This window comes from Dipteris shenzhenensis, chromosome 33, assembly GCF_047967505.1.
Source record: "Dipteris shenzhenensis isolate YYH24624 ecotype China chromosome 33, Dip_SZ_1.0, whole genome shotgun sequence".
Classification (NCBI taxonomy): Eukaryota; Viridiplantae; Streptophyta; class Polypodiopsida; order Gleicheniales; family Dipteridaceae; genus Dipteris; species Dipteris shenzhenensis.
The window spans coordinates 9,293,339-9,308,402 of NC_141628.1; the positions used below are offsets into that span (position 1 = coordinate 9,293,339).

Sequence of the window (15,064 nt, forward strand, 5' to 3'; positions counted from 1 at the left end):
TCATGCAAGCTTCACATACATCGGGCAGATCTGAAATTTCTGGTAGATCTGCAATCATTCCACTTTTATGCATCTCCTTCAAAGAACTAAGGTTTAGATGACCAAACCTCTCATGCCACAACTTAGTGTTCTTCACATCGACTCGAGCACTGAAAGCTGAGAGTGGGCTGCCCCGGAAAATGCTCCGTCTACCCTCTGTGGTTAGTCATGGGATGCCTTCCCACACTTGCATATAGCCTAGTTGGCGGTGTGCCAACTCTATTTGAAGCTGTCCAGCCATCAGGCCACACATGGCCCCCATCTGGTGTCCAAACCAAGACCTACCAGATAACCGAGCTACTCAAATGCCTTCTCCTCATATGGGGGGCTTACAAGTAGAGTTAGCTGGTTCCTGCGTAGTTACACGAGAGTGGAGCGAGTGGAGCAAGATTGGGACAGACTGGTCCGTTTTCTCAGCAGGCCTTAGGGCCTATAAAAGGAGAGGCTTGTGGCCTCATTTCATATCCAGCATAGCCAGCAGTTCCAGGGCAGAAAGGAGCAGCAGGAAGCCTACTCTTTGGGCCTATCTACAGGAGGTGAGAGAGTGCAACACGTGCTGCAGACTTAGCTCTAGGGAGAGGCTGGACCTTGGCTGTCTTCTAGGGCAGCAAGGTGCTGAGATCATCATACCTTCTGGAGCAGCCATTCACAAGCAGGTTGGAGCAGTAAAACAGGGACCTGTGTGCTGCAGACAAAGCTTGGTAGGGGCTGCCCACCTAGGCTGATTCACAGGCAGTAAGGTGGAGAAGAACACACTGGACGGAAAGTCCACAGACGCTCGAGGTGGAGCACGTGGGCTCGAGCCTAGAGATAGCCAGCAGATTGGAGAAGGACCTTGTGGTTAACAAAGGACCACACCATTGGTGGGACTTTGTATCTATCTCTTTTGTATTGTGTCCATAGTTTTGGATGGAAATATATATTTTGGTGGTTTCTCTATCTGGCTGGTTCATTGTCTATTGATGAGTCTGCACATCTATGTGATGCACATTAAGTAAAGAAATTTGTGATTCCACACCCACACCGCACACTATGTGAGCTCCTGGGCATTACTATAAGTCTTCCGCTGCGTGTACCCTCTGTTGGGTATTTTCTAACAAAACCTACTAATGAGCCCTTGTTGTAGCAAGGCGCACTCCGATCCAAGCATCTATAGGCCTTTTTTGCTCTTCCCTCTGTAGGGCTACTAGCTACTGGATGAAGGCCCATCTCCTATCTGAGAATCTCATGTCTACCAGTGCTAACAATAATATGATAAACATCATTGACAATAGATAGGGCTGCTGGAGGGAGATAACACTCCACCCTGTAAATGAGATGCCCAAATCTAGAAAACATCCTCTTTGAGTTCCTCCTCTGCATACAAGTCATCTGGAATCTTGATATTGACAGAACGGTGCCTTGCATGAGGCTTAAAAATCATCAAAATCACCAGAAAGTGATCTAAGGTTAAAACCAATGCATATCAAGCGCCCTCTATCTTATGCCCAATCATCAACATACAATCTATCAATCCGTGCATGGGTAGGCATATGCGACCTCCTGTTTGACCACAAGAACATGTGTAAATGAGTCAAAGTCTGAAAGGCATCATCTGTCCAAGTATCTCTACCACTGAGCTAGTAAAGGAAGGGATCCCAAGCTGCTCTCTCTAATGAGTGAATGCCACCCTCTCTTCCTCCTCTTTTATCTAAAGGCAACTCCACCATGTTGAACTCTCCTCTAATATTCCATGAGTCTACAACGAGGTCCTAGAAGAGAAGTTCCTTCCAGAAAAGGACATGATATCCTCTGTTGTTGGAGGCATAAAGGTTGAGGAGACCAAAGTTACATCCCCCAATCAATAAAATGATCCACTGTGCTCTATAGGGTACGATGATACCATGTCAAAACACAAGGAAAAAAAAAGGAATCTAAAATAGCAACGCAAGCTACCCCCTATGCCCAAAGTAGAAGACCAAAAAGTATGACCTGAAAGCAGTTCACCTAACTTTGAGCAATCTCTAACATCTACTTTATGTTCCAGAATAAAAGGAATATCAATAGATCCCCAATAACACCTAGATAGAGCTGATTACAAATCAGCCGCCTAGGGTGACGATGAGGCACACCACCAAAGCCCTGTATGTTCTTAGCTAACACGTCTCATTGATGGGAGGAAGTAGGTTGAAACACCCTAAGTGGCAAAAATAACTTCCTCCTAAGTAGAGGATCCCCTAGACTAATGGAGAGGAGGTAAATCCACAGAAGGAAGAGCCCCCATACCTGTGGAAGAGGATGCACTGTCGACAGGAATCCCTAGGCAAAAAACCTCTAACCACAAACTTGTAAAGCAAGGCCTTGCATTGCAAATCTGGTTCTATGATGTTGAGACCCCCCTCCTGCGTGGGAAGGATCAAGGTCTCCCAAGCCACTCTGGCAATAGTGTCTATTGTGCTATCTAGCCCACTCCATAAAAACTTCCTTATAGGCCTTATGAACTGAGTGATGCATTCCCTAGAGACCAACAAGAGCAAACATACCAAGCCGTGGCCAGCAAAACTTGGTTGACAACCACCACCCTGGATAAAAGGTCCAACCTGGCTGAACTCCAGAAAAGAAGTTTCCTCCTGATACTCTCCAACACCGGAGCGAACTGTTGCGAAGAAGAGATACCCATACCAACCTGGCATCCTAAGTATCTGATTGACACACCCCTCTGAGTCCAAGTGAAGCCCAAATCAGCCCCCCAGTCCGGAGTGTCATCATCACTGATCCAAAAGCCATTGGACTCGTTCCAACTAATGTGAGCACCTGCTGCAATACAAAAAGTCCAAGGCCGTCCTAAAAGAAGTGAGAGTCTGAGGGGAGGCCTCCAAGAAAATAGCAATGTCATCTGCTAGCTCACAATCGACGAGGTCCTCCTCCTATCTGAGCGGTAGTCTGAGCCCAAGAATGTGAGCTTGAGATCTAAGAAAAATGCTCATAGCCTCAACCACAAATAGGAAAAGAAAAGGGGCAAGAGGGCATCCCTGACGGGCTGATCTGGAGATCTGACATCTGTCTCCCCTGACCCCTCCTATAAGTACCTGCCTGTGGGCTGATCTGTACAAGGATGAAACCCCTCTGATCCATGCATCTAAAAACCCAAAATGATGAAGGGTGCCCTCCAAGAAATCCCAATCTATCTTGTCATAGGCTTTTTCAAAGTCCAGGAGTAGAATGGTTACCTTTTGTCCACTTTGCAGGGCCCACTCAAAAGCTTCCCAAAAAGAGAATATATTATAAAAAATGCTTTTGCCATGAACAAATCCCATTTGCGTATCATGAATAAGATCTAGAAGTATGGGATGCAAACACAAGCTAATTGCTTTTGCCAAGATTTTATAGCAAGTGCCCAATAAAGTGATAGGTCTCCACGATGACACTAAATTGTTGCACCCTCCTTTTGGGATTAGGTGTATGAGATCCTCTGTAAGTGAGTCATGCATCTCACCGGAGTCACAAACACCCTGTAGGGCTGAGGTAAATGTGATCCCGAATCATATCCCAAAAGATCAGGAAAAAAGAAGGTGTGAGGCCGTCTAAACTTGGGCACTTCCCCTTGTGAAGGGTTAAAAGCGCAGACTTGAACTCAATGTTCGTGAAAGATATGTCAAGAGAGAGTCTCATATATGGTTTCACCAACCTAGGAATACTACCATATGACCTGCCTAGCATCATCAATGGCCTCGCTACCAAGATCTGCTAAGAGAAGGAAGGCATAAAAATATGTAGCTATGTGCATGACAACATCTGGATCTGACTGCAAAACTCCATCTGAGTCAATGAGTTGAGAAACACTCTCTCTACTATGCTTGGGGCCATGAGTAGAGAAGAAATGCTTATTGACTCTACCTCCCATCTAGATCCAGAAGGACTCTCGTACATGAAAGGCATACTCTGCTCTTAGATCTAACAAAATCTGATGATGAGCCCTTGCTGCAACAACGCACTCCTGAATCCAGGCATCGTGTGGCGTCTTCTACTCTTTCCTCCAATTGCTAGCGAACACCAATCTCTCATCTCTTGGTACTAGCAACCAAATGGTAATAGTCACTAATATCGGAGAGGGCATCTGCCATATGTGAAGGGGAAGGCATTCCACCCTGCCAGTGAGAAACCCAGACTTACAAAGCTGCCTCTGTGAGGTCCTCCTCTGCATAAAAGGCATCGAGAATCCTAATACTGGTGGATTGACCTCTCAAGTGCGGCTTAGAAACCATCAGCACCACCGAAAAGTGATCCGAATTGGAAACCCTAGGAGCAATGCATACTAATCCTCCTCTATCCAAGGCCCAATCAACGGTCAATCCGTGCATGGATAGACATCTATGGCCTCCTATTTGACCAAGAAAACATGAGCAACTATGACTGAGTGTGAAAGGCATCATCAAACCAAGCATCTCTCCCGCTGAAACTGAGGAGGAAGGCATCCCAAGCTGCTCTCTCCAAAGTGTGGATGCCACCCTCTGCCTCCTTTTTTATCTGAGGGTAACTCCACCATGTTGGAATCTCCTCCAATGACCCAAGAATCTATAATGGGGGCCCAGGAAAGCAACTCCTTCCAGAACAGGACACGATCCCCTCTATTATTGGGGAAGTAGAGGTTGAGAAATCAAACCTTACGTCCCGCAATCAAAGAAGAATCCACTGGGCTCTAGAGGGGAAGTCCAATAACCAAGGGGAGAAAAGAGTCTGAAACTGAGATGCATGTACCTCCCCTAGTGCCCAAAGTAGGTGACCAAAAAGTGTGGTGTGAAAGTAATTTACCTGACTTTGCCCAATCTTTGTCATCTAGCTTCTACCCCTGAATGAATAAGACATCAATGAAGCCACTACTAACACATGGATGAAGCTTATTCCTGATTAGCTATCTACGGTGGCAATGAGGGACGCCACCAAGTCCTTGTATGTTCCAACTAACAATCCTCATTGACAGGAGGAAGTAGCATGGAACATCTTACCCGACCTAGTGGCGGAAACAAACTCCTCAACGGGGGAAGACCTCCAGCTCGGGGGAAGCCCGCGGCCGGACCTCTCCACTTCCCTCTCTCGGGGGGAGCCCTCCGCCTCCTGTTGCGTGGCGCAAACAAAGATTCTGCGGACTTTGTTCCTCATTTCGTGAGGAACATGAGGAGGAGATTGAGCAGGTTAAGGGCCAGTATCCCGTGGATCAAAGGCGGAAAATGGGTAAGGTCAATGAGCAAGGGAGGGAGCCAATTGGAGGAAAATCCACAGCGGAAGGAACTCGTCCACTTGAGGAAGAAGACACCTTGTCAACAGGAACCCCAACCACTGTCTCACCAAAAGTGGAAGGCACAAATTCCTCCTCCAAGAAGTCTGTGAGATCTACCAGGATTGCAAAAGAGTTATGTGAACCAAACCTGTCATAGGGGTGCGAAGAATCCCTTCAGAGGGAAGTGGATCAATAGTGTACACAACCCCTGTCCCTCTATCCAATAGGGGAGCTGAGGGAAGGGGCTGTTTAGAAATGCCATGATCCTGGAAAGCTGCCGGAGAGATATCATCAAGTGCATGGCCAAGGGAGGGGCTACCGCTGAGTCAATGGGAGAAGCTGCAACTAGGGCTGCAATTGGAGCACTAGTGTCTTGAACCGAGACATGTGCAACATCAGTGGGAGCAACCAGAACGGGAATATCCAAATCTCCAGAGGGGATTGCATCCTTATCATCGACAGCCTCTTGATCTGGAGGATGTGAAGGCCGAACATGAACCGGAACCCATCTGGGGACAACAAGTTCCATGGAAGCAGGTGGAGCTACCAAGGGAGCACTCTGTCGAGGAAGAGTGCTCTAATGTGGAGGAGCTATACCAACACCCTGTCGAGGTTGAGGAGGAGAGGTGTTGGAACTGTACCACCCCCTGTTGAGGTCTAGGGAGAGCTGCTTTACCAAAATGCTTTTTGGGCCTCTTCTTCTTTTTAGGGCATTCCCTGGCGAAATGCCCAACAGTGATGCAGATCCTGCATTGGTCCTATCTGAACACGATCTCCACTCTTTGTCGAAAGAAAGAACCATCTGGACGCTGAAGCATTGACATGATCATCTAATAAATTAGGATCCATTGAAAGGACCCTAACTCTAGGAAACCCGTAAGACTTGATCGCCTCTATAGCTGTCAAGGCAAACCAGGGAGGGGGGGGATCTCATGGACAATACCAAAGTACTCCCCAATCACCAAGAGTGAGCGATGGTAAACCTATAGGAGACCAGAAAATCGGATGAAAAATGAACACCCCTGCTTCCTCCACCACAAGGTCAAAGCCCAGCATGAAAGGGTCCAAAAAAATATTTCTATGTCCCAAGTGCAAGTACCCAGCTTTGAGCACAGCACTCACAGTTTTCGGTGAATCAAAAACAGCCTAGAAGAAACAACGCCCTAGTAAGCGAACATCTTTGAGTCGAGGGTAAGGTTTGAGGGTAGCACCGCAAGCATCCAATCTCTAGCTTGTGATCTGGAAGGGTCAGACCCATAGGTGCGTGCGCTCAAAGTAGTAGAAGTTTCAAGTTCTGCATCCTTCTTGAGCTGCTTGCAGTTTCTTGAAAAAAAAAAAAGAATAGATTAGATTGAAGCAAACAACTGTTGGCAGACAAGGTGATGCAATGTGCCTATGAGATATGGGAGGAATCGTGGTGCAAAAGAAACTTTGGTAATCTGCAGAAAGCAAAGATTCTATTTAAAATATATATATATCTTGTAGAACTTCATGGAGTGCATTTTGTGATCTACTAAACAGAAAACAAATGAAAAGTCAACGAGTGCGTTCTGCACCATGTATGAGAGAGAGAGAGATGGGGGGGGGCCTCCATTCTTACCCAAAAGTCCCCATTACACGAGTAGAGACATAATTGAGTTGACCTTCTGGAGCCTGTTTAGCGAGACCAAAATCACAGACTTTTGCATGAAAATCATTTTCAAGTAAAATGTTGGATGCTTTGAAATCTCGGTGTATTACACGAGGCTGGGAATCCTCATGAAGATAGGCAAGCCCTCGAGCAGCATCCAATGCAATTCTCATTCTTATGTCCCATTCCAACGGCTGTTTTGAACCACAAGATCCTGATGCAGTACATGTTTGCAGGTTAGAACCCACATCTATAAATTTCATAGTTGGCAAAGCTAAAGCAAACCTATAAATCACTCAATAGCACATATATCTACTAAAGAAGAACACAATCTTTTCTGTGAGAAATTTAAAATGAGTTAAATGCATCTTTTAAGGTGAGACACATGATGCATCAACATAATGAGACCAACTTCAGGGTCCCATTGTTAAAATTCATATAGAAGGAAAGTCATCGTCACCTTGAAGTGGATGCAAAATAAAACAGGATCAGTTTTAACACGTGTCTGCTAGAATGATTTTAAAAGAATAAACAAGTTTTCCATAAACAAAGTAAGCATGATAGACTCGTGAAAGACAAAATAACTCGCAACAAGAAATTCTCATGAGGATATTAATCTCTGCATCAAAATATATTGCACCTGTAGGGGCAATTTACTCTTCTTGTCTTTGCACATAACAATGAGGGCTTTATCCTGATTCTATGTAATTTGGTCATATTTAATAGAACTTCACCTTTTTTCTACACACCAAAAAGGGAGCATGGGGTATCCTGTATTTTGTTTGTGCATCTTTAGAACAATGGTGCCCTTCTTTCAAACAATCTAAAGACTTCCTGCACAACAAGACATCTTTCGCCTAAAAAGACAATACTGATACTAGTCGAATATAACATATCTACAAAGATTCAGCTAGAATTTATTTAGCATTTGTTCTTTCCAAACAAAGATGCTCAAGCCTTGCACCAAGAATCTATCAGAGCGTGATCCACCAAACATCCCAAATTTCTCTAGGTGCTTTTGCATGTAATGTACAATTGTTTATATACTGTACAGATATATAAACATTACCTTTTTATACCACAGGCAACAAATTCATTGCTCATCTTACAAATAAATCCTTACTCTCAGGTAAAACTAGTTATCCTTTCTCCTTAATTATGAAGGACGCAAATAGGATGCTGCAATGCTTTATTTCATGCTCTAGTATAAATATATCCATTCCATTTAATTATTTCAAAAGCATGTATGTGCTCACCATGTAGCCATGCTTCAAGGCTTCCATTTGGAATCAACTCATAACAGAGAAGATATTGCATTGAATCTCGGCTGTTATAATAGCCAACAAGCTTCACGAGATTGCGGTGATGAAGACGACTTAGCATCTCTACCTCAACCAGAAATTCACGATCTCCCTGGTGACCGCCAGCAGTGAGCCTTTTTATAGCTACTTCTGTCCCATCTTTCAGGATTCCCTTATAAACACGACCAAAACCTCCTTCTCCAAGAACACTTGCCAGTGCAAAATTGTTTGTCGCTTGCTTCAATTCATCAAATGTGAACAACCTGGTTGTTACTGACAATGCCTTTGATCCAGTATCATATGAACTGGCATCAAAAGGGCTTGAATCTGCTCCTGAGAAAACCCCTGCATTGAATAACCAAAGGGAAAGTTCTGATTAGATCACTGGAAAAAGTACTGGTTGAAAAACCAAAGAGAAAGCCACATGTTGATTTAAATAATCCCAAGATTATTTGTGAGTCCTACTATTTAGCTCATCAAAGCATGATAAGTAATTAGAATAAGCAGTTTCACAGAAATCGGCATTTAGAATAAGAGGTTTCGCACAGACTTCACAAGAATGGGCATTGACCACAACATACGTATGACATAGCCTGGTTTTGACACACCTCTGAAGCTTGGGTAGGCAGCTTACCTTGGCTGTTCTGCATGGCTTTTGGTCCTGTTGAAGCTAGCTGTAGTATTGGGTCTGGGCCACGTGCGCAAGTGGCTGCTTGAATCGAGGACCTCAAAGGCGTCTTTATGCTGAACTGTTAATCATTGCTATGCTTGTTGCAAGGGTCATTGGAGCATTCGCAACAGAGAATACGAGGAAATGAAAAACTTTGAAGAAGTCTAGGGAGTGTAGACTAGCACATCTTTAGAGGAGATCAAACCCACAAAGCCAAGTAAGCCTTGATTGAATCACCCGATTACTTCCTACTAGCGTCAATCCCATCAGATCTATCATTGGCTTTTATGTTCATACAACTAACACCACTCCGTACCTTTGAGAGTGGACAATCACCACATCAATGACTCACTTGGCAAAGTGCTCTTCTTTTTTGATACAGGACCATTGCACTCTTCTGCAGTCACATACCACCCTCGTAAAGTCACCTCGTTTCTAATTTTGCCATTAAATTTTTCTCATATCAACTTTGTACAGCCTCTTAGCTATTTTGGGTACATTGTTGCCCTTATTTTATTACAATTTTTGAATCTTGACATCCGGTTGTCCCATCACGGCTTGGATTTAGACATTTGCTAAGAACCCCTCTCATATCTACGCAAGTTGGACTATGTTTTATAAAACAGCTAGTTTTGAGAGGGAGTATTACCAAATGAGCTTAGATTTCTTAACTTAAGCCCATGTTCATGTTTATTTTATCTTATTTTCAATGAAATGGCTTCTATTAAGTATGGAAAATACCCCAAGAGCAAATGCTCATCGAAGAAATAACTCATGCATAGCATGAGAAACAAAATACCCTAAGTAGGCAAACAAGTAGCTCATGAAAAAGAGGTGGAAAAGCACCAGGGTTGAGGCTCCTCAAACCTGTTGTGAGCTCCACTCCCTGAGGAAGGTAGTCCTCTTGGCAGACTACTGCCTGAGGAAGGTAGTCCTCCCTGAGGAAGGTAGTCCTCCTCACAAATACTACCTTGGGAAGAACCATGCATGCTCACCCAAATGGCCATCAAAGTGTGTCAAGTATCTGTCCAAATACTAGCCAATGTGTATGATAGTTGGACCTAGCCATATAGAGCCTCTATGCATATGGATCTCCAAATGTGCCACGCTAAAACTCTCGCTAGAATCTCGCAAAAAATGTCCATCAAGACATGTGTAAGCCCGTAAGGAGAGAGGAAAACATCATCTAGAGAGCATGACTCAACAAAATACCATCGAGAACTAAGAGAGCCCAAGAAGAGTCATGCCTCTCATAAAAGACCCGAGGCCCCGAAATAGAGAGAGTCAACCCAGTGAGCCCCTGTACATGAAGAAGGGGGAGGGAACAAAAGGACTAACAGACTAGCAATTCCCTTTCAGATTATCCTCGCCTGTCTACAATCCCATAAACAATGTTGAATGGGCTCCTCAACAGACAGACAATGAGGGCAAGTAGAGGCTGACCCAAACCTAGACCTCTACAAGTTCATTGCAATCCCTCCATGAATAGCAATCCAAAAGAAAAGAGTTATTTTCTATTCCCAAGGGATTTCAAGAGTCTTCTCCAAAAGATTTCTAATGAGGAGCTCTGGAGGGCTTCCAGCCCCTATGACTAAGCTCAAACCTTTTGGCATTGCTAAACGTATATCAAAATAATGGGGGGCTCTTCTCACAGTTCTCAACATCAATCCATTCCCACTCCCCAGGGTCCCACTACAAATACTTTATGGGGACACGTCCATAGTGCCAAACCCTCCATGAACCCAGGGATATGTGATTTGGGTTAGGGTCTAAATACCAACCTGAATGCAAAAAACACTACTCCACATGACCAAAACCTCGGCATGCTGAAAAATGACGTCCACAAGGATATCTTCTCGTCTCTAGACCTGAGCATCAAAAACTAAGTCATCCATGTTTGACTCTCATTAAGTCCTATGACTTAAAGTGGGATCTCTGAACTCGTAAGAGCCTTAAGACACGTAGAGCAATGGTGACGCCTGCCATTTAGAAAACCCCAATCCAAGGGTAGGACAGCATCAATGTGAACAAGCCAACTAGTACTATCCACCAATCCCAACCCGTGGAAGGAGAGCACCACTGTATGGAACGAACCAAAAAGTCTTTCCAAGACTCTGTCCTAGCAAATGCCCCCTTCCCACAAACTTGCAAAACAAGGTCCTGCATTGCAAATTTAATTCAATGATATTGAAGCCCCCTTCTTGAGTGGGGAGAAACGAAGTCTCCCAAGCTACCCTGGCTCTAGTGTCTGCCAAATCATCACTCTAGCTCTGGTGTTGCCTTTGAGTTGAGGGATGCATTCTCTAGAGTGATACCAATAAGAAAAAATAAACTAGGTTGTGGTCAACAGTACTTGATTGACAACAATCACCCTGGAAGCAAGATCAAGTTTGGATGAACTCCAAAAGATGAGTTTTCTTTTGATACTCTCCAACATAGGAGCAAACAACTGCAAAGGAGAGATACCCACACCGACCTAGCAGCCTAAGTATCTGACAAAGACACTTCTCTAAATCCAAGTAAAACCAAAATCAAACCCCCAATCTGGGGGGTTCTTGTCCATAATCCAAAAGACATTGGATTTACAATTGATATGTTTCCCTTCTGTAGAACAAAATAAATCCAAGGCTTCCCTAAAAGAAGTTTGAATCTATGCAGTGGCAACCAAAGTAGCAGCAGTGTCGATCTCCTCCTCCTGCCTCAGGGGAGATCTCAGCCCAATAATATCAGCTTCAGATCTCAAAAAAATTCTCATAGCTTTAGCCACAAAAAAATAGGAAAGGGGCAAGAGGACATCCTTGTCGGACTGATCTAGAAATCTGAAATCTCTCTCCCCTATTCCCTCTAATAAGCAACCTGGCTGTGGGCTGATCTATACAATTAAGAGACCCCTCTGATCCAAGCACCTAGAAGCCAAAACGTAGAAGAGTACCCTCCAAGAAACCCCAATCTACTATATCATATCTCAAAATGCAAGAGTAGAATGGCTAATCTATGGCCACTATGCATAGTCCATTCCGAGGCCTCCCAATATGAGAAAATACTATAAAAAATGCTTTGGCCCTACACAAAGCCCGTTTTGCACATCATGAATGGGGTTTGGAAGAAGGGGCTGCAAGTACAAACTGATAACCTTGGCCAAAATCTTATAAGAAGTGCCCAAAAGAGTGATTGGCCTCCATTGGAAAATCAAATTTCTACAACCTGTTTTGGAACTTTCCTGATTTTGAGGAGTTGATTGCTCTTCTAACTTTTGAAGAGCAGAGAAATGGTGGTGCATCTTCTTCAGGAGAATGGGGCTGCTCAAAAGGAGGAGAAAGGCCAGCATCTGCAGATAAAGCTGTAGGAACATCATCACTAGACAGGACCTTAGCAAGGTCAGGGACAACAAAAGGGACCTCCTAGTTTGGCAATGGTGGAGGAACGCCGACTCTAACCGCAACCCACAAATCCAACATTGATCTTGCTTGTCCGCAAGACCCATCCAAATTGAGACGAGCAGCCGACAAAAAACTAACAATCACAGGCGATGGCATATGAATTATCCACCCAGCCAACCTCCAGAGAGAACAGCTCGTAAGATATTGTACATGATTTTTCCTGCATGTTTTCTTCAGAGCCCTCATCTCCCTAGGTGAATCTAGATGCTACATGTCAAAACTTAGAGGAAATGCTCTCTGCATCTGGTACATAGATTCCCAGGTAGTCTTTGTTGGAATATGAAGCCAAAGTGAGTCAAAAATGTGTGTTCTAGTGTGAGTTCTAGTCTAGTGTGTCCTATGGATGCCATGTGTCATATTGGGCGTTATCCCATATGCATAGGTGTTCATATGTGTGTGTGTGCTCTTATATAAGAGCTATACTTGTCTAGTGTCAAATCAATCAAGTATCAAGCTACAAGCTCTTTGGTCTACATGTGAGTACTCTCATTTTTTTTCATTGCTCTAGTCATTTCATTTCCATATCATTATGTCTCCTTTTGAGTATCACTTCCTCTCTCCCTAGCCTACCCTCTCTCTCTCCCTCTTTCCACCATGTTCCTTCATGTGGTATCAGAACCTCCCTTCTTCTTCTTCTTGCTCTATCTAGAGGATGAGAGAAGCCCGCAAATGAAAGCTCCCCTCTGCTCTAAGGTAGAGCCTCCCTTCCCTTAGCCTCGCCATCAAGTACTCCGGTGTCCTAGTTATTGCTCCTGGTCCTCATTTTGTAAGTTCAGCTCACTCCCGCATCAGTTCGTGGTTCTCCCTCAGCATTTGGACATTCCTTGTCAGTTGGTTGCCAAAAACTTGTTTTGGAGCAATCCATGTTAGAAAAAGAGAGAGAGAGCTAGAGAGCTGAACGTTGTGCTTGCAATAGATGAAGTAAAGAAGTACAACAAAAAGGAAAGGTTTTGTCTAAGTGACAAAACCTCATCCTTCACTAATCGTAGTTAGTGAACTAACTGTGGTTAGGGGAAAAAACCTCAAATGAGGAAAAAGTGCCCCTAACCTACTTATTACATTACATTGGTCACTGCTAGAATATAATAATAATTCTAACACCCCCCTGCAGTGCCAATGTCATGTACAAGGAAATGATCAATCACCAAAAGGAGATAAGTTCAGGGCACTGCGAAATGCCTCAAACTTTTCACGTGGAAGTGCTTTGGTGAAGATGTCTGTAACATTGTCATGTGTTGACACATAGATCATACTGATCTCTCCTGCATGCAACTTCTCTCTAACATAGTGATAGTGAACCTCAATGTGCTTCGTGCGAGCATGAAACATAGGATTCTTTGCCACTGCTATAGCACTCTGACTATCAGTGAGAATCAGAGAAGGACCCTCCAATGAAAGATGAAGATCAGCAAACAAACGACGCAGCCAAACACATCTAACTGTCGCTGTGAAAGCTTCCCTGTACTCAGCTTCACATGAGGAGGTAGCCACTGTAGACTGATTCTTGCTCAACCAAGAAATGCAAGCATGTCCTAGAAAGAAACAATTCCCACTGGTGGACTACCTAGTATCATAGTCTCCAGCCCAATCTGAGTCACTGTAAGCATGCATCTGCAAGTCACCCCCCCTGGGAAACATCAAGACAAAAGACTTTGTACCTTGCAAGCATGAAGGTGTTAAGGCAACTGAATAGGTCTTTGATCCTGGAGGATCCATCTTTTCTATCAAGCTAAAGCAATGGTTCATTGCATCTTTTCCATTTGATCCAGGATGACGATAGAAGGACAAGGACAGGACATGTGCATGCTCTAGCAGTTGGGGGGAGGGCAAAATATGATGGGCTTTTTTTGTGCGACTGGTATCTTTTTGTATCAGATAAGAAATGCTATGTAAATCACAAATAAGAGCACTCATGCATAGAAGAAAGTAGCACTGATAGGCCCACATGTAGATAGTAGGGATAGGATAGAAGATAGTAGCTAGAGACTATCATGACATTGGTCCTCTCCATTTTTGTTGGGATGATTTTTTGAACATATATTTTGAAAATAACTATGCGCTTGTATGAAGAACCCTGATTGCAGGAGATGATGACAAGAACTTTGCGACCAAATTGATGATTGGATGACCAGTGGAGCTTGGATGAGGACCTTGGACCTTGCACTGGCACATGAATGGATGATGGATGGAGTGGTCACTAAGGCACTGAAGAAGGACTAGTACTTTCCAAAAAGACTACAGAACCACCAAGTGGAATCCGAAGCTGGAGATGCAAGTGGCGATCTGGAGAGGCAACGGGCAAGTAGGCAAGTCAAACAGTGAGCTGGAGAGGCGAAATATATGGAAATCAGTAAAAATCAGTAAAATGTAAATGATATTTGGTATCTTCTGATCCGATGCTCAGAATGAAATTCTGAGAGCACGAACAGCTCCAAAAGGGAGGTAAAACTCCAATACGACTAGTCAAAGCTCCACCTGGTTGCTTGACGCAGCTACAGAACTTCTGGTATCCAGAATTGCCTGAAAAAACTACACGTGCGACACAAAACGAAGTCACCCAGCTGAGGAGTGCTTCCTGATGCAAAATCTCGCAACAAAACTGAAGCTTGAGATCACGTGAAGCTTGTGGGAGCTCAGGACGGCCAAAAGATAAGTCGACCAGCAAGAACTAACTTGTTCTCCGCGACAGAAGTGCAATAGGAGCATATGGGAGAGCGGGGAAACAAG

The 15,064-nt window shown here is 44.1% G+C and overlaps 1 protein-coding gene across 1 annotated transcript in view; it reads right to left on the reverse strand.

Annotated features, from left to right (window-relative positions):
- The window catches only part of LOC147879646 (receptor-like serine/threonine-protein kinase ALE2), an 84,946-nt gene that overhangs the window by 23,825 nt on the left and 46,057 nt on the right, over window positions 1–15,064 (reverse strand). Inside the window, exons 5-6 of the mRNA XM_087372063.1 lie at window positions 8,183–8,572; window positions 6,897–7,140 (exon numbers count right to left, since the gene is read on the reverse strand). Of these exons, the coding sequence (XP_087228189.1) occupies window positions 6,897–7,140; window positions 8,183–8,572 (634 nt within the window). The remainder of the gene's footprint in view (window positions 1–6,896; window positions 7,141–8,182; window positions 8,573–15,064) is intronic.